Genomic DNA, 21,352 nt, shown 5'->3' with positions numbered 1-21,352 from the left:
CCGAAAAATTTTGTATTTCAGCTTACAAAACTTGGACTTCTTGTCATTTTTTGCTTATCAAATCTTACAATTCTAATCAAGCTATAGTGACGACCTGGATAGATAACGATTTATACCAACAAACTGAGGACTTGAAAAAATACTCTAAATTAGTACGAGTGAGTGAGCCGAAATTTGTATATTTCCGCCTCATCATTACGTTTTGTTCTTATCTTTTTTTATTTGTTTTTTTTTTTACGACCCCCCCCCCCCCTCGTATGTTCCGAACCGTTGGCGTCCTCTTTTGATCCAATCGGCGATCGCTTCAGAACGAATGATATTGCAACCGCTGCTCCGTGTAACATTTTTCCTGCTAAATATAAAATGACATGTGTGAACACAATAGACATAGTCATTTTGTTCGCGTCATCGTCACGTTTTGTTCTTATCTTTCTCTTGTTTGTTTTTTTGATAAATTTTGTAATTTTTGTATTTCAGCTTACACAACATGGAACTCTTGTCATTTTTTGCGTATTGAATCTTACAATTCTAATCAAGATGTGTAGTGACGACCTTATAGATGACAATTTATACCAACAAACTGAGGACTTGAAAAAATACTCTAAAGTAGTACGAGTGACTGAGCCGAAATTTGTATATTTCGACGTCATCATTACGTTTTGTTATTATCTTGTTTGATTTGTTGTTGTCTTTTTGCCCCCCCCCCCCGTATGTTCGAAACCGTTGGCGCCTTCTTTTGATCCAATTGGCTATCGCTTCAGAACGAACGAAATTGCAGCCGCTGCTCCGTGAAACATTTTGCCTGCTTAATGACATGTATGAACACAATAGATATTGTCACTTTGTCCACGTTATCATCACGTTTTGTTCTTACCTTCTTTTTTTGGATAAATATTGGCGAGCGAGCGGATCGAGCGAGCCAAAAATTTTTGTATTTCAGCTTACAGAACATGGAATTCTTGTGTGAACACAGTAAACATTGTCATTTTGTCCGCGTCATCATCATGTTTTGTTTTTATCTTGTTTGATTTGGTTTTCTGCCCCCCTCACCATTCTCCCTCCCCCCCCCCCCTTTCCGGGCGAGTTTTTTTTTTTTCTTCTTCTTCTTCTCCTTTTCCTTTTTTCTTTTTTTTTCTTCTTCTTCTTCGTTTTTTCCCGTTTTTTTGCGCCCCAAGGAGTGGCGCCCGGGGCACGTGCCCCCCTTGCCCCCCCCCCCCCGATACGCCACTGAGACCATGAATGTTTTTGTTATCCCCTTCTTTTAAATTATTTTAATTTTTTGTTTCTTGCGGACTGTTGGATTTTTTTAATAGACGTAATTATTGTTTCTGATAATCAATTTGCTTTTTGGCCAAACACAATACAGCTCATGCAGTCTTTACCTTCCTTAATAAAGTCTCAAAAGTTATTGATGAAATGATGTAGGCCTAATTGAGGAAACTCAGACGACGTATTAGCTATAAATATCGGACTGTCATTTAACATGCACCTCCCGAGGGAAAGTTAACAAATCTATATATTGCCATCGTACTCACATCACTTTGTACTCACAAGATTAATGAAAATCATTGCTTGCCAGCACACATTCTCAAGTCCAACTCTCGTGTACATACTCTCGCCTTTCCAATTATACTCATCTTGTTTTCTTCTCTTTTCTCATCTCTTCTGAATTTTCGTTGCTGTCTGCCATGCTATCAATGCATTATGTGCTGTTATATCCTTTCCTATACCGAGCCAAACATGTACTCTTTAAAAAAGATCGAGTGAAAATATTCACTCTTGAAGGAGTGAATAACAGAAACAAGTGAATTTAGAGTGAAATTGAGGTGAATTTTGAGTGAAAATGGAGTAACCTCAGGGATCACTCCAAAATTTTCGAGTTATCCCTGAGGTTACTCCAAAATGAGTGAAAAATGAACAATTTCACTCAAAATTCACTCCACTCCAATTTCACTCTAAATTCACTCTTTTCTTTGGTATTCACTCTTTCAAGAGTGAATATTTTCACTCGATCTTTTTTAGAGAGTATACAGCAGGGGTGGATCCAGGAATTCGGGGGGGGGGGGGCGTGACTAATATTTCTGGTGTCACTTCCGGGTTTCATTTCATTTTTTTCTTTTTTTTTAACGAAAAATAAAGGGGGGGGGGCGTGCGCCGGTTGCGCCCCCCCCCCCCCCCCTCTGGATCTGCCACTGTACAGACAAACTTGAAATGCATATTGATTCTAATGTTTGTTTGCTTGTTTCATTTTACGTGTATATCAATATTTAAGCATTATTGGGGACCTTATCTATAACCACTGCTTCTCCTGGGGTTTCCACCATCAAGTTTAGTTGCTTTTGTTTTGTTTGTGTTTACTTCGTATACATGTATATAATTACATATCTTTGTGTGCCTTTTTATTGTATACTCCTGACATGAGGGTGAATAAAACTGAACTGAACTGAACTGAACTGAAGGCGGTTGCTCATTACTTTCCAGACGACCCCGCATGGTCTATCACAACAGCATTTGCTGCATGTTCTTTGTATCTTTGTATCTTCAAGATTCAAGATTCAAGATGATTTATTGTCATGTATAATATACATAAAATTTGTTTTCGGACATACGTAAAGATAGAGGTGCATAAATGAAGAATATAAATCATGAAATGAAATAACTTAACATGAGTTTTATACCATACAAACGTAAAATAGGCCTACATACATTTATTACAAAAAAAAAAATGAAATATTGCAGGAGAAAATAAGCATAATTTATATAAAGTATGCATTTTTTTTCCTTCGCCCCATTCGCCCCATCCAGGCACTTCCATATGCCGGACCACTCCTCCAGTTGAGACTTTAACACATGTTCTACACACCTCCACTACCCCCCCCCCCACACTCTCACAGAGTACACTTCCACATACACATACACACCCACACACACACACGCACACACACATACCCCACACCCGCGAGTTACACCCATACAAACTTATACATACACACACGCATACACCAAAACTATCACCTAATCAACGTGAAAGAGTGCTCCAGCACACAAAAAGCCTGGGCAAGGATAAGAGACAGTAAAATTATCTCAAAGAGAATTTGCTGCGTGACAAGGGCTATAAAAAGACAGAGACATTCATACAACATACTAAAATATAGCAGGCAGTGTGACGTATTACAAATGCTCAATAATGTTATCATATTTGTATTTTGTTTAAAAGTTCTCTTAATTCTTTTTCTTCTTTCCTTTTCTGCGTATGTTCCAGTAACAAATACAATACATAATAAATTAAAAATATTTCATCACAAAATCTAAAACATTCAATTCAGTCATAGGTCATAGGGTTGGCAAGACATGCAGCTCAATACTTCCCAGGTCTACTGTTGGCTCGTCCACAATTACACTGCTGCTGTTTACAAATTTGTGTACAATTATTTTGCAATGAGTCAAAAATATGTAACAATTCAACATAACTAACGAACAATACAATTGTCATCAAGTGCACACATACTGGACTTTCACACCACAAATACATTGCACAAGGGGTAGTTAAGCTCAACACATGCAGTACATGTAGATAGGTCAGAGCCCTACTTGGGCCGAGTCATCTGGCACTTGTCTTAAAAATACGACTCATGAATCATGAATCATTAAAACAGTTCACATATTTTAAACATAATTATGACATGTACTATAAATAACAAAAAAACATAACCTCATCTATTAAATCTGCTATTGAAAGCTTTACATGCTGCGATCAGAAATGACCGTCTGAACCTCTCCGTCTTTACTTTTGGAAGTCTAATTCTACCTGATCTGTTTACAGTCACCTCATCATGAAGCGGATGTGATTCATCTTTCATTATACAAATCAAATCTAGACACAAGAGCAGATTGTACAACATCCTCTAGATGTTGCACAGGCGCATTCCTATAATCTCACTGGCTTGTAATACAACCCTTGTCAATTTGGACTTATTTTTCTCTGTTAAACTACTAAACCATGCTACTGATGAGAAGCACATAACAGACTGTATTACACTTTGATAGAACAGAACAAGTGTTTGACTCCTCACATTAAATGACCTGAGTTTTCTAAGGAAATACAATCGCTGGTTTCCTTTTGACTGAATTTTCTATAAGTATTTACATCCCACCTAAGTTTATCGTCTATAATTGTTCCAAGGTATTTGTACTCTGACACCTGCTCTATGGTATCTCCCCCAATGGAAATCATGTCGTGATTGTCTTTACCAGTTTTACCAAAATCAAAAATCATCTCTTTAGTTTTCCTGGTGTTTAAAATCAGTGATGTTTGTGTATTTGTTTGCTTACTTGTTTGTTTGTTTGTTTGTTTGCTTGCTTGATTTTTTATATGAAAACCCGGCTGGATAGCCCATGCAGCTACGTACACTTAAATGATATATCTGTCACTACAATCTATAATCGCAAATATCTCCATTTTGGCAAATATGGACTTATCGGTTTTTTTTTTTTTTTTTTTTTTTTTTTTTGCGAACAAACTCTTCATAATATAATGTAGGGCAGGTGGCCGCTGCAGACAGTAAGTTGCTCGAAGATAGGTTTTAATATACGGTCAAACCTGTCTATGGCGGTCACTCCAAGGGAGACGAAAAACAAAAGTGGCCGTTATAAACAGGGGACTGCTATTTATTATGCTTTTTTCTCTGGGATAAAATATTGTTTTTTAGTGGTTGTTATAGTCAGGTGGTCGCTATAGACAGGAGGTCGCTATGACAGGTTTGACTGTAAATCAAAAGCGTAATGTGTTTCAAGCACAGTTTTGATAGTTTATCTTCCATCTCTACATACTAGTACACAATGATAGATTAATGAAGTGAATATGGTTTCCACATTATACCCGGCGGCATTTGCACATTTTCCGGCAAGACTGAGCGTTTGCACTTTTCCCGTCGTTTGCACATTTCACGGAGTTCGCACATTTCCCGGCCCCACACACCTCCATTTTATGTCTTATCCGAGGGACAGAGTGTTTTCTATCTTACCAGAGGGGACGGTATGATGACAGACAACATTGTAAATCTATGACTCAGGAATGAAATGCTGGTCATTATCAGGATTATGGGTCGTGAGGGCGTAGTATACATTCGCCCTTAAAGGTCCTGATTACCTTTGGGAGCAGTAATTAAAAAAAAATGTTCAAGATATCACATTAATGCATATGTGTAGGTCTGTTGTATCACAAAACACCCTACCATGTATATAACATTTTCACAATAAAGCCTAAAATATAAGGAGATATCAGTACTTTTCTCATTAAACCATTACTGTAGGATGGTTAATTAGTCCGAAAACATTTTTTATTATAACTATTGTTCACATTATTTTTGTCTATTTCAATATACTTAATATCGATTATATGGATTCAAGTTTTTACAGTGGTTATTTCTATCCCTAACTCACATTTCAGAACTATAAAGCACAAACGCTGGATTTTTGTTTCATCTGCAAATGGTAAAATATACCTTTAATTGCTTTGAAAGTCTACAGCCTGTCTGGACCACAGTGCTTCTAAACAACTGTAGAATTCGATGCTCGAGAAAAAAAAAAAAAACACGACCGATTGTTATCGATTTTATGCAGTTATGATAGGTCGTAGTCCCTCTGATATGTTGATTGACAAGCGCATTTCATCAGACAATACACCATAATATAGGGAGTATTCATGTAGGCCTACTTACATTATATCAACTTGATCAACAGCAACTAAATAATGCATAGAATTAACAATTTAAAAGGTAAAGGGCGGGATGAATGAAATGAAATTCAATGAAAGAGTAAAAAAAGAAGAAGTGAAAATTGAATTAGTCCAAGAAATAAATAAATCAAGAGAGACGTAACATGCTCTGTCAAAGAGTGACACATCTTCCCCTTTTAAGCCTAAGTTCTATGAATACATTATGGTGGTGCAAATTACACCCACTGAATATGACCTATAGGTCTCTACTGAATACATGATAGATTTCACATCATGTAGAGGGCTCACACCTGTAAATAAAATGGACTGTCCCAGACCCCTTCACAAATTCGTACCAAAGATACCAAAATAAATGAAGAAAAAAAATTAATTAAAAATCAATGATGTAGTTTGGCAAAAAACTGAATAGCTGTAGATATTGAGTATGAATTCCTCTACAAACTGCATTTTGGTTGGAAGATGAAAGCTTTTCTGATGGAATTTGAGGGGACTATATTTCATTGGGTACGTGTACGGAAAATAGGTGATTTTTTGAGTGACAAGAACTCGTAGTCTGGCTTTGCGGACCCCTGGACAGAATTAGAGCCGAAAAACCCACCCTGGAAATCTGATGGATGAAAGGTAATATCTCCCTTATTCAGGTTAGTGAAGATGAAACACCTCATTTCTCCCAGCTATTTTACAGAATTTTTTGAAATTTGAATTTTAACACACGTCTCTATGGGGAATTATTTACCCGTGTGAGCCCTAGAACGTACAGATAGTGCGATTTGTGAAATGTATTGCTGTCCGTGAGCAGAAAAGCAAAGCAAAACAAAACAACATATCTGTTTCTATACCTTCTAACAATCAATCAGTGATATTAGCACGGACAGTTGATAGCACAATAGAAGTTGTTGTTAAAGAAAATGAGAAACCATCGAAAGTTCAATTCTACTAAAGAACCAGCTATGATTATATCACTGTTTCGAACAGCAGCAATGTCAACAACAAAAATAAATTACAGAATACCGGCAGCCAATCACGGAGAGCGCAAATCGCTCTGAATAGAGCGTAATTACGCTTGCCGATAGCAACCATCTGAAATATTAATCCGATCTGCGATACGGTCCGTGATTCGGCTGTCGACGATTGCATTTGTTTACGTGTGTTTTCTTTGCTCTGTGCGATGAGAAGTGTGGTATCTTACGTTGTTCTCGGGGGTTTCGGGGGTGTCCCCCGAATAATGTAGTTCTAGATCCTGACGGTGCTAGTCTAGATTAGCCGTTAAAATTTACCCGAATTTACGATGAATACTCACGTTTTTAGGAGTTGAGAATAGTCCGTATCCTAGAAATCGATAGCAATTTAGGTGAGACTAGAAAACAATCACTTATCTAATTGCTGGTGCTGGCTTACAGTAGAGCTTACGCACTGTGTGGGTGCTCTTGACAGCCCACCATGTTGACTCTATGCAGTCGTACAACAGTACCTACACACACCAGCTTATGATGCGTACGTGTGCAGTGGTAGCGCGTATTGAGTCTGCAGAACGCGCGCATGTTTACTAGCACAGTGTACAATACGTATAGCAGTTGAGTGCGCACATGTCTCTTGACAATACGCGTATACGCGCTGCCTTGCCAAACTAGTGTGTAGTGTGATTGATCGTGAATGACTTGTGTCGAAAAGAGTGAAAGGAAGAGCTGCCAACTGTGATGACGTCATCACGTTTAAAATAGTTCCGTCAAAATCGGCTCAATTTTCTTTATGGACGATTTACTCGAGTTATCTTGATTTAGAGCAGTTTTCCTCCGAAACCACTCAATTTTCATAAAAATTGTGTGGTCAACTTACTTTTTGACGGCCGTTCCGTTCCCGAGCTTTTTGGGGGCCCCAGACGACGGGAAAGACGAATTTCAGCCCTTCGGGCTGAAATTCATCTCTAAGGGAGAGCCGCCGGAGGCGGGGCCTTCGGCCCCGCCTCCGGCGGCTCTTATACGCACCAATATGCTAATTTATATAACGCAAAACCGGTATTCTGTAATTTTCCCATAACGTGAAACATTACTAGTAATCAAATCGCCATAATTATCCAGAACCAAACATCGTTGGCGTTTACAACAAAAATGTATGCAGTCGGCTAGTCGAACTGGGTGAAACGACTGTAAGAAGGCTACAGGAAGAGCGTGTGTGTGTGTGTTGTGTAGCTTCTTCATTGGACAACGCGTACACACATCAACTAGTAGTAGTATTACACCGTACACACACACATACCGGCGCGGTGGACTTCCTGCCACAGATACTCTTCCAAAATGGATCATTTACGACTATTTTTCAGTTACTTTATCACCGCCATTTTAATCGAAATTTCATTAGGGATCATGCATGACATGACAGTCGTCGTGCCACCAGGCAAGAGGGAATGTTTTCATCAAGCAATGAAGCAAGATTTCAATTTGGAATTCGAGTTTCAGGTGAATGCTTTTTTATATCAGTCCGATATATTCGATTCAATGTTGGTGAAAGGGGCGTTGCATGTGGTACAAAAAATGTATTAAAAAATAGTCTATGGACTCTAACGTTAGACCTAGTAGCCACCTAGTAAGGATCGATCAGATCTTCGTAATCAGTGACAATTGTTTCTGGTTAAAGGGAGAATAAAAGAAGAACAAGCTACAGTATATCATGAGTTGAAGATTATGCAAATCAACATTTATTGATTTAACAAGATTTGTACTGTAGCTGGTATAATAAATTACTGAAAACTAGCCTAACAATTACCTTAGGTCTCCTACCTAGTCCTAGGTAGTATAAGGTCTACAACAGTCTTTATTAATAGCTGTTAATGTACATAGATTCTAGTAAATGTACTGTACCGTGCGGGTAACTGCGACCAGCCCATACGCAAAGCGTTCAGGTGTCGGTGTATAGTGAGGTGCCCGCACCTCGTCAGGGGCCCGAATACCGGATACCGTCATCCCGCTTAAAAATAAGCACACTAAACAAAAATTTATGCCCGGGACTGTGTTCAGTACGCTTGAAACTTGGCAGGGCTACCACACCCAAGCAAATTGAGGTGAAAACCGAACAGTTTTTCGCGAAAATCTGAAATTTAATCGGAATACGTGTTATACAACATAAGTACCACCTCTGTCTGTCCCCTCACGCATCTTTTACGTTTATGTCTATGGGAGCATCATGGTCACCCGCACACGTCTTTCACGTGCTTTGTCTATAGGAGCGCGGGTGACGAGTTGCGGCCCCCTTCCTTAGCGCGCAACTTTTTCGCATCGTTCGCGTTTGACGACGATAGCAGCAAATTTTCGATATCGATCAGTGAGCTTGTGATTCCATTGGAATTTTCAGCATTTTTCCTGTATGTGAGTTGGGTTTCAAAGAATTTCAGTGGCGAAATGTGATTCAAATATGCGCAAACATTAACTATGACGAGGTGCGGGTCACCCAAGTATACATTGTATACAATACCTCTGCACAAGGAGCGCCCTGGCCCGGGGTTACCATGCGGGTATTGAACTTCTTCTTATCAAATGGATGATAATTTCTAGTGTTTGTGTAGGGCATGGCCATGTGTGTCAAGAGATGTTGACGGCTAACTTGTCATTTATTTTGTGGAGAATAAGACAGTTAGTGAAGCCTGTGGCACCTCTACTGCACAACCGAATCTTTAATACGCATAGTTTGTGATTCTGTCCACATTGATTTAGATTATTAGTTTAGTTGGATCTTCTTACATCAAGTTTATAGATTTATTGCTCAAAGTGGCGCTATTTTCTGTGCCACTTTTAATGAATTTATGCAGTTTTCGACTAGCGGCACATCATTTTTGTGTCTGTAGTTTGTTAATTAAATTTGTTCTTAAATAGCAACGCAGCTTTCTTCTTGCTCTCTATTTCAGGTGCTCGAAGGAGGAGATTTGGATATCAATTTCATTTTGCGGTCGCCAACAAATAAAGCCCTGGCAACGGAAGCAAGAAAACCAGACGGAATATATTCGTAAGCGTTGACAGAATGATTTCAATCATTTCAATGCTATTGAGGGGAAGCAGGTTTCCTTTGAATAGATTCTACTTTGTAAACGTGAACAGGTTTCTACCATTTTTTTTTCAACATGTGTTTCTTTACACATTTACAGTACCTACATAAACAGTTTTTTTTTTTGTTTGTTTTACCTTTGATAGTGGCAGAGTGAAAGCTCCATACCATGTATCTTGTGGTGCATATGAATATTAGAAGATAAACTTTTGCAATGTATATAGAATTGTCAAGATTATACTGCAGCATGATAAACTTTTGAATTGAGACACTTTTGTGATGAACAGTTAGGAACCCTCTTTCAGAATGTATAACCCAGACTGAATGATGACTCTATGGGAAGCCAATCATCTTTCTCTATATTTTATCCTTTTTTTAATTATTTTTTGATGTTGTCTAGTAAACTATTCGTTCAGATGTGAGTTTCTTCACTTTGTCTCTCTCTACCAATAAAATTTGTTAAAATCGCAACTTATACGTGTTGTTTTGTTTCCTGATTTCTCCAGATTTCATCTCCAAGAAACAGGGGACTACCTCTTTTGCTTTGACAACTCTTTCAGCAGAATGTCAGATAAAGTAAGCCATGTCATTTCTTTCTCCAATAAATGCACTCAGTCCAGTCAGTCATTATGCCCTGTAAACTGTTTCACCAGGAGGGTGTTTCACTAAGAAACTTAACCTATTGAGGAATGAGTCCTGAGTATACTCTCACAAGTGTCTATATATTATGCGGAACGAGTTAACTTAAAAATGTAAGTTTATAGTATACTACAGTGTCTTCAGTGTTGTTTTGATTTCCTTATGTAAATGAAAATTTTAAAGACTTTTTTTTTCTTTTTCATTCATGCAGCTAGATTATACAGCTGTACTTTATCATCTACATATTGTAATAAAAGGAAAAAAAATGCTTCTATTTCCTTTGTAAATTTATATCAATAACAGTTTGAAGTAGATGCTGAAAGGCTGATCAAATGACATGGAAGCCAGTATCATACCATGATTTTACAATAATCTAAAATTCTAAGATTGACTTTGCTTTTTTTTTTCTTTTTTTTTGTGTGAAACACCCCCCATACGTGTTGATGCTGTCGGGGCTAGACACTAACTCTTTTCTTTGGTGTCCCAATCTGCCAACTAACATAGATCTTTCAATCTGAAATGTTGCTTTCCCAAAAAGAAATGAAGTGGTGCGCAACACAGGAAACATAACAATCCATTAGTTGCTCCATTGGATCTCCAAAATGGAAACGTATGTTTAAGACTGGTTGCCCAACACAGTTGTTATTTGGTGCAGGCCACTACATTTCTCTTTTTGAATACAAACATTTCATATTGGAGATTTTGATTGGCTGAACAAGCCATCAGAGAAGTGTCACCAGTATGTGTATTTTAGATTTATTTATTGAATTATCTTTCTGTTTTTTTTTTTATTTAATGAACTAATTTATAAATTTGTCTATTTAACATTATAAAATTACCCAGGGAAGATAAATTTTGTGGTTTAGACACGATTACTCTGGGGGTCCTGCAACAAAAATACAAAACTTGTATAATGTAACAATTCAAGATACAAAAAGTAACTTTTAATCAAGGACATCCCTTTGTTCATTAACAATACAAACCATGGCAATACTGTTTGTGTGAAAGGTTGAGAAATGCAGACTAAGAAAAGTGATTTGTATCAGAAGATAGTTCATAATCAAGTACTTTTATGGACATGCATTTGGAATATGGACCAGTAGTGCATGTCAGTAAGCAGTGACTGTTGAAATCACTGTTCGCGACTGCTGAAGTAGCTTCCAGATGTTCAGCAATGATTCTGTTTACTTAATCTTTGTTTGCTGCAGTCTCTTAATCTTTGTTGAGAATAAAGAGTCAATAGTGCTCCGTGGCAGTCGGGATGTTTGCCCAGGGGGGTGGGTGATGGGAAAAGGGAACAGCTGGGCCTTTCCCATGCATCATTGGCCGTTCATTTCTGCATGCATAATTTATCCCAAAGCTATGCTTAGATCTGCCAAACCAGCTGGCTACAAGTCTAATCGTACTGTATTTCAGCATGTGGTATTTATGAAAGTGTGAAATAACCTGTGTTGTAGTGTTGTAGTATCTCTCTCTCTCTCTCTCTCTTTGAAACCAGTTCCCTATCATTGATTTGTAGTTAATACATTCAGTAGGCTAGCCACAAGTGTATACTTGTGCACTATCGTGAAACAAATGCGGCTGTTCAAGGTGTCTCAAGTTGGTACTGAATAAACGTCTGTCTAATTTTATGTGGAGTAGTACATTTCCAGTCACTTGTATTTTTTTGTTGGCCTAGAGTTGATCATGTACATTATGATAGAGTTTGTTGTTTGTGTCTCTTCCTGCAGTGTACATGCATCCCTGCTGTCTGTATCTGGAGCTCAGCTCCGGCTTCATCATGATGTAGAAATGTTTCTTCTTTTCTTTCCGTTGATGTTTCAGGCAGACAACTGACTAACCGCATTCACATTCTGCTCTTTTGCAATGAATGAATGAAGTCTGATATTTATGCAGATGAGTCGTGACTCTCTCACACACAGGACCTCCGTTTCATGTCCTGTATGAGGGAACAAGAGGGGGCGACATCATTTAACACATAATGTAACATTGCTTTTCATAGTAGCAAAATTTGCTGGGATTGAACCTTAGCCATTTGATCGCAAGGCAGATGATTATAAAATGCTACTGACTGAGCTGTGTTGCTCCCACTCATTTTGAATTAAGAGTGACAAGTCTTTTACATGTAGTAATATAAATTCACTTTTTTTATCTACACAGTTTTTTTTTTGTTGCATAAATCAATAGATGCACCTGTTGCTGAATGTTTACGTGTGAATGGAGTAGAATTGATTGCCTATGAACAAGAAACTCATCAATAATATACTGTAATTTCTCCACTCTCATGACCCCCTCTCTCTCAAAAAAAAAGGAGAAAAAAACCTTCAGTATGTTACTAAATACATCATATATGCTGTAACTCACTGGGCCAACTGTTGTGTATGTACATTTTTGTAGTTCCCTTATTTTGTAGACCAAGGAAGCTATTGTTTGCATTTTTTTTTCTTTGACTGATTTCTCAACTTGATTGCTCACATTATATAGTATGTGTTCGTAGAGAAGGGCTGTGTTTAATACTATACAATACAATACATGTACATTACATAATGGTACAACATGTTGCAATACAAAAGAAAACAATGAAATTGCTACATTTGTACAGCGCTATTACAAAAAAAAAAAAACACACACACACAAAAAGCACAAGTTGTTTCACTACACTTTACATCTCACACCATCATCTAAAGTGTAGCTACTATACTGCCATGTCCACATTTACAGGGTATTCAGAAGTTATCCATGCACTCAACAAAATGTTATACGATGCCTATTGACCGATTCTGTGACGCGCTATGTGTATTTTTGGCATGGGCGCAGCCATAGTGGGTGTATCAGCCGACCCCCCCTCCGCACTCCCCCACCCCTCTCCCTACATTAGCACGCGCGCAGAATGAAAAACTGCTTTAGCCAATAGGCGTCTCGTACTGAGTGCGCGAATGCTTGCTTAGTGCGCGAACCTTTGTTACAAGTGCGTGATAAACATGTTGCCCCGGGGTGGGGGAGAGCAGGGGGGGTCGGCTGATACACCCACTATGGCTGCGCCCTGTGCCGTAAAATGTCTGCTGCCCTCAACGAACCCGAATCGGTCAATAGACGAGACTTAGGTTTGTATTCATCAATGGTTCTCTGAAGTCAGGTTCTGTCATTTCTTCATGTGATTGCCTCCCCCCCCCCCCACCACCACCCCCCCCCCCCCCCACACACACAGGTCGTCTACTTCGATCTGGCGCTCGACTATGAGGACGACGACGGAGTGGACGTACCCAAGTGGATGGATGGAGTGGTTGCTGCCGACGAAGATATGGAAATACGTCTAGAAGAAATTCAGGTTTGTATCTAGTGGACACTTTGATACATTGTGTGTTCATTTCAATCTCTTTTCCTCTAAAAAGCTACAGTTACACCTGGGCAAAACTCCTTGAAGTTTAGCTTTGATGACTCTTCTTGATGTTTGCCTGTCCGTCCACACACGAAGCAAAACTTCATGAAGTTTCATTTCTTGAAGGCGTGGTCACTAGTCAGAGAGATTTTACACCCATCAGGCCTGTAAAATCTCCTCCATCAAAGTGTACCCTATCCCTACTGTACACTATCACTGCCTCACCATACATGGGATGGACTTAAAACTAATTTTGTATTCTCTGTTGAAAAAAAACAACAACAATAACAAAAAACTTAATCCCTCTTTTTTACACTTTCATTATGCACTTAGTTTGGCTGTATCTATTATTATATGCTCATGATCTCACTGTCTCAAAGGGTTTGGCTGTCATTCACAAAAGAATAAAATTTGATAATTAAAGAGCGATGATAATGAAATACATGAGAAAAATGTGTTGCATGTTAATGTACACACACAAATGCACTTGCACACATGCGCATGATATGATTATGTAGAACTACAAGTATTGCGATATTGTATTTGTTTGGTTATTTAGTTCATGTACTGCCAGATCATTTTTATACTTAGTTTTATGTTGTGTGTATGGCACATGAAACATACTGAGAGAAAATTCATTGCCAAGGAAAGACAGGGTTTGAGGAAAGGTGAAAAATAAAGATGGCAGCATATCAAATCTTGGTGAACTGTACCCCCTACTCCACCACCCCACCACCCCACCCCCCCCCCCCCACACACACACACACACACACCCAATCCTATGCTGCCAACCTTTCGAAAATAAAAGAAAAAAAAACTCTGCAGGCTCATAAATGTTTCAGTATTTTCCATTATTTTCTGTACAAAAAAAAGACAAAAAAGACAAAAAAAAAACCTCTGTAGGTTCATAACTGGGAATACTGTTTTTCTTCCGTAGTACATATTTTCAGCCCTTAGAATTCTGACACATACACTGTACGCTGCTTACGAGGTTCCCTCTCTCCCTTTCCCAATCTAGATTCATGTTTTCATGACTCACAATCAAAGTGCATAGATATACCATGACACTTTTCCTTCTCTCTATCTTTCACTCTCTAATATCTTCTTCTATTTTTCTCTCTTCCTCGCTCTTCCTTTCCCCCACTGTCTTCTCTACTAAGTGTTTGTCTTTTTTTTTCTTCCTTTTTTTCACTGTTCAGCAAAATGCTGGGGAAGACATGAGACAAAAAGTCAGCGAAGAGTACTACCGCACCATATTTGGACACATGCATGATATGAGGGTACTTGCACACAAATCATTAGATTGCAAAGTGATGAATCCATGTATGCTCTCATTAGCCGGGTTCACACGTACAAAATAGCGGGATGACGATCGCGATCCATATCTCGAGTGTTTTTGCGAGCGTCCACACGTACCAAATTAGCGGGATAGCGATCGCGATCGGTATCCCGCTAATTTGCGAGCGTCCACACGTACCAAATTATCCCCCTAATTGAGGAACTAGCGCAAGATTTCTTGGGATTAGCATCGCGATGCTTATCGCGCTAATTTTAGAGTTTTTTTTCTGTCCACACAAGCAAAATACTCGAGATACCGATCGCGATGCAAATCTCGAGATTTGTATCCCGCTAATTGGTGTACTTGTGAACCCGGCTATTATCATACTCCACTTGAAAAAAAAAAAAAAAAATGGCCAAGCCTTTGCACATGTGCCACTTGCTTTTGTTTCTATCACGCACTCTCTTTTGTGTGTGTTTCCGTGTCCTATATACAGTACAGTGGACTCCCATTATATAACGAAGTCCTCAAGACCGGCAGTTTTCTTTTGTTGTATGGACATTTTGTTATAAACCAAATAAGTAAACAATAAAATAACAGAGGGAGAACGATGTTGGGGCCTGAATTTTGATTTTGTTGTAACTGGAATTTTGTTATAATGGTGTTTGTTATAATGGAAGTGCACTGTACAACATTCTCTTGCAATGTTCGCATTATACATAATATAATCACATTGGTTTGTTTACTTGTCTGCTTGTGTGTAATTGCCCTTGGTCTTCTGTATCATGCATTAGTCTTTCCCCCAGTCTTCCCTCAAACAGACAAACGGAAAAACAAAACAAAAAAACATGTAAAAAAGAAAATAAAACAAAGGATATTTTCCTTTCTTTGAACACACACACACACACACACACACACACATTGTAGTTTCGGGAAATGATGCATGCTCTCTCTTTTACACAGGTTTTAGATATCAATTTGTGTTACAATGTATGTTTATCTCTGGTTTGATTGTTTAACACTCATAATATCTATCGTGACTCCGGTGTAAAAAAATATGTGTCTTGCAACCATGTTTGATATTAAAGTTAATAAGAAAAAAAAACAAAAAACAAACCAACATGTACAGTGGATGCAAATTAATTGTTAAGTGTGTGTGGTAAAATAAGGTAGAAAAAGATTTAACCTCATACAGCAGGACCACAGTCTTGAACTCTTAACATTCCATCCTTTCAAGTGATTTGGAGCTATTGATTGGTTATCTTGTGAAATTAATTGCTTCTCAGGGGCATTCAAATTGGAATGCAGTCAGAAAGGGCCCCCCAAAAAACAAACAAACAAACAAACAACAACTAGATTGCAACTAGACAGCTCACTGCTGTGTGGGGGTCAAAATCCATAAAACAGTATCATCAAACATTAGATCTCAATGATGTGCATTGCCAGCTTATGCCACGTACAGCTGTACTTACATTTTGTTACCTTGTCACCCTTCCCATCATCCCCCACCAAAGGATATCATGGTATGACCTTTGACCTTTGTAGTCTGGACTGTTTCATCCTCTTTCGTGCTGTGTGTGTATACGTAGATCACTGAATAAATCTTATTACACAACCTCTGTCCTGGTATGGGGGCTAGGGATCAGTGGGGTAGATCAATTTTGTTTGCAGTGCCATTGAGACTTTTCCTCTTTTATTGCGTGGTGTGTAGGCAGATTTATGTGTACACGTACATGGGTCCATTATTTCACATGGTAGGGGTCACTCAATGAAAAGGAACTTTTTTAAAACCCTTTTTATTTTTTTCATTTTTCTTAACTGAGGATTACAATGGATGATTTTATTTATCTATTATTTTTCTTTTTTTTGTTTTATTTATTTATTTCACTCGGCTGCAGAGGTGTGGAAGGAAATGAAAATGCAAAAGTGACCACTTAATTTGGAGCACAAATCATATGACATTTTCTTTCTGAGCTGTTTTTTTGAAGTGCAGTACAATTACGTTTAATTCATGTTTGCTTAGGTAAAATAAATGCTTCGTTGAAACAGACCAAACGGAATTCCAGATCTTAAAAAAAAAAAAAGGTCAAATGGTAAAAATGTGATACAAATCAACATTTTGCATGTTTTTGCCAAGTTGTAAATAATAAATCTCTACATCTAAAGACTCTCTCCTCATCCAAACGAGATAAAGAGCAAAAACCAAACATTTTTGTGTCTTCTTGAAGAATAATAGCAATATAGAATCGACCCCCACCCCCATTCAGGAATATACTTGCCTGATGAGATGCATTTAACAAACATAAAAGTATTCCCCACCTCCACCCCCGTAAGTTTTCTGAAATACAAGTATTCCCGGCTGTGTAATTGTGAATGATGGTGGGCTTGCTATTCTAAAAACGTGCAGCAGCCTTCTTACCATCATCTCTGTCTTCCCCGAGAAGGCGGGCTACTCCTGAATTTGAAAACTGCACAGCAGCAGCCGTACCTGTGTATAAAGCTGTCCTTCTGGGAATGGATGTAACAGTGCAGGTCCGTTACTATAGCGAGCTTTTAATTTGCAACATGAACATTCGAGCCGACGCAGCCTCCTGGGTTGAACAATGACACAGCTGTCTTCCACTTGTGCACAGCACCAGTTTTGTCCTGAGTCTTATTTTCATGCAACCTTCGTCATTAATTTCGTATGATTTTTCACTCTGTACGTGAAAGCCACTTCAAGATGAGTGTGAAACCCCAGTTCTGTGCGCTTTCCAATTTGTTGCTTTGAAGTCAGTTAGAGTCCCCGCAAGACTCTTCTGACTTCTTCCTTTCTATAAGTTTCCAAGATTTCAAGCTTTCAGCTTAAGCTTTGAATAACTAGTCTTCCCCCAACCCCTCCCCACAGAGAGAGAGAGAGAGAGAGAGAGAGAGATGGGGGGGGGGGGGGGGAGAAACAAAAGAAAAGTGGAGAAAACCATTGCGTAGGCACAATAGGCTAGTGGTAAGTAATTTGGGAATAATGACAGATGAATATGAGAAAAGAAATACATGTATTTATCATATGAACTTTGCACATGATTGTGGATAAAGTATACAATGTTTGACCTCTGTCTCGCATATATAATTCTCAGCTAGATAACCTGGGAGTGCAGTGTTATGAGCCTTGGTATCAGTGGCATTATTTTGGTAATGGATCACCTAACGTGACTGACTGCTATAACCAAAATATGTGTGCCCACTTCACAACTCATACTTCAGTTACGTTCAGACAGCGATCCTTAACTGCGAGGATAAGCTCTTATGGGGCACCAAGTGTCACATGGCCTCATTCGTCACGAAATCAGCAATTTCGGTGATGAAACTGATATTGTCATTTGTCAATTTAAAAAAAGAAAAGTCATTTAATTACGAAAAAAAAAATTATGTGACACTTGGCGCCCCATACTTAACTACGAGCTTATCTTTGAAGTTAACTTGGCCTGAACTTAAGAATCACTGTCTGAACGTAACTTTTGTTGTCATCGCTGCGGTCATAACACAGTTTGGATTTGTGTCTTTCCAGCCTTCCATCTCATACAGCCCACTTCCTTTCTTCTTCTTTTTTTTTTTCTCTCTTTTTTTGGTCATTAAACCCTGAGGTATCATACAATTATTGTATCGTGATCGCAGAGCAGATCTAGAATAGAGAAGAACGACAGCTTCTGAAGTATTCATCAATAATATCACAATGGCATAAAAGGAAATAAAAGATCTGTTCAGGTGATGCCATGTTTTCTTGTTTGCTGGCTTACCTCTGCTCAAATACAGGAATGCATAAAAAAGCAAGCGCATTGATGAGGTAATACGATTTTACCATGTGATTTGCGATTTGACGACATGAGCTTATTTTGTAGTTCGTACGTGTCTAGTGTCTAGTGTCTTTTGTTTCTTTTTTTAATGAGAGCTCAGGTTTTGCAACATTTTTATTGAAGAAACTGAGAATTTTACACAACGTATCTGCTGCATCAATCCTGGTAAGAGTAGAGCAATCCCTAAACAATCCAGGAGCACACCATAATTGCAACACAATTCTCAGAAAATGTAACGAAGGACTGCCATCCGGTCTTGCTTTCCTTGGTTCTGTTTTTGTTTTATTCGCTCTTGTTTATATGTTGTTCTTTTCACTTTTGTAAGACTTTGTGATATTGATTTTGTGATATCACGCTTGGCAAGGGATAGACCGAAATAAATAAAGTTCAACTTCAAAGTTCAAATTCACAGTTGGGGGGGGGGGGGGGGGGGGGAGGGGGTTAAATACTGTAAAACATGATATATTCGCGGCATGAAATTTTCGCGAATTGGAGCCGACAGCCTTTTTCGTGGCATGAAATTTTCGCGAATTGCCACTGGCGTTCAATGCATGTAGTGTAGACCAAAACTTTCGCGTGCATTTTAATTTCGCGAATTTCGGCGCTCGCGAAATTGGCGAAATTAAAATGCACGCGAAAATTCCTCGTTTTACACTAGTACTTGTAACTCATTTCTGTTTGCTTCATCTCAAGTCTCATCTTGTCTCATCATGCAGCCCAACAGGAAAAAAAAAGAAGTTTATAAAGTTCAAAGTTCAAGTTCACGTCTTGTCTCTTTCCCCAGACATCTCTGGACATCGTTAGCGACAACCTCCGGAAGTCTCAGCAGCACCAGCGTCAGTGGCGCAACATTGAGTTCCGGGACCGCTATCTGGCCGAGCGCAACTTCGAGCGGGTCAGCTTCTGGTCAGTGGTCAACACGGTGGTCATGCTGTTGACCGCTCTGATCCAGGTTGTCATGATTCGAAGTCTGTTCGGCGGCACGGGCAAAGTTAGGACATGATAAAACACTGCAAGCCACCCGATGGACGCGGCGCCCTGGGAGCCAACGCGCTGCTATACAGCCAAATCGACAGACTGCCCTGAAACAAACAAACCACGAGGCACGTCCAAATTGTGTCTCCGATAAAAAATATAATGAAAACAAGAAACAACAGCAATCATACTTTTCTTCTCTTTTCGCTTTTTTTGTTTGAATCTCATTTTTTGTTTGTTTGATAGTGATCTTTTTTTCACTCATCACGTTGATGATTAAAAGAAGATGACGAAAGAGAGAAAATATGCATACCAGCATTGAGCCGAAAAAAGAAGAAAAGAAATGAAAAAGAAAAAGAAAAAGAAAATGACAATGTCCAAAATTTTCGTAGAATAGAAAGGATTGTGCGGAACTGTGGTGATGCACATAGGAGATTAGCACACACTTGCCTGGAGTTTAAAAGTATGTAGTAGTTCGTTCCATGCAGCAGCGATCACCTTGTCTGATTTTAGCTGAGATTCTGAAAGAACTTCTTGTATTATACGCCCTCATACTGGAAGCTGCGGGTGACGTCCATTCGTGCACCAGGACTTTTCTTTCAGCGAACAACTTCAAAGGTTTAAACAGCATCTTCGTGTGATGCCGGACATGGTTGAACATGAGGGGACTGTTTTGTGAACAAAACAGAGTTATTACAGGTTAGCGATCAAGGTCCAGCACCATAGATTGACTTATGTGTGAAGTGCAAATATTTGCCGACTACTGTAAAAATGTGAAGAGTTTAATTGCAAAACGAATTAACTCTATTCTCGTCAAGTTAACAAAATTTAGGACGAATGTTGCAGGAAAAAGGAAGTAACTAGCGAAGTAACACAATTTTAGACGTGTTAAACATAACGTCATTGAAGAATGTATCTTGTTATGTAACAAGTTTGTTATCACCAGAAGGAATTTACAATATATTGCTCTGTCTGATGATGGACTTTCCCACTTCAAAGTGTCTAAAGAGGGCGCTTAGCCCGTTGTGCGATTTTACTCTTCATTATGTATGTAACTGCACTGGATCATGAAAGGGAAGCTGTAACAGTTCCGGCTCGATATCAGGCTACGGAACGTCTCGGCAATGTCCCGGGAAAGTCCCGGCAGCGGTTGTTCCCACGGGCAGTGCACTCTATCCCCACTGCTTTGTCGTTAGGAGGGGGCTTGCAGCCGAGGTTTCCCTTACTGCCTTCTGTACAAGCAACCGATGCTTCCGTAGTAGCTACATTGAAAAAAAATAAAAAATTCTACTTCCATTGAAATCACTTGTGTAATCAGTCCATTTGATATCAGGGTCAAGGGTGGGTCATAGTCGAGTATAACTGAAATGACAAGCATCGTATTGTATGCATTTCCCCCCCTAATTACAACTTGACATGGCAATTAGACGTCTTACTGATATACTGTTTCACTTTCTCTCCAAAGCATATGAGCGAGG

General features: G+C 38.9%; 1 protein-coding gene across 1 annotated transcript; it reads left to right on the top strand.

Moving 5' to 3' along the window:
• Positions 1 to 7,990: 7,990 nt before the first annotated feature.
• On the top strand, positions 7,991 to 20,732 carry LOC139713338 (transmembrane emp24 domain-containing protein 5-like). Its single transcript, XM_071625082.1, has 5 exons — positions 7,991 to 8,193; positions 9,636 to 9,733; positions 10,279 to 10,348; positions 13,620 to 13,739; positions 19,684 to 20,732. The coding sequence occupies exons 1-5, from the start codon at positions 8,032 to 8,034 to the stop codon at positions 19,900 to 19,902; spliced, it is 669 nt and encodes a 222-aa protein (XP_071481183.1). The 5' UTR covers positions 7,991 to 8,031; the 3' UTR covers positions 19,903 to 20,732.
• The last annotated feature ends 620 nt before the right edge of the window (positions 20,733 to 21,352 follow it).

Source organism: Diadema antillarum, unplaced genomic scaffold (assembly GCF_040938485.1).
Source record: "Diadema antillarum isolate AM-2024a unplaced genomic scaffold, OU_Dant_1.0 seq00001949_RagTag, whole genome shotgun sequence".
Taxonomy (NCBI): Eukaryota; Metazoa; Echinodermata; class Echinoidea; order Diadematoida; family Diadematidae; genus Diadema; species Diadema antillarum.
This window is presented reverse-complemented; position numbering and strand designations above follow the sequence as displayed.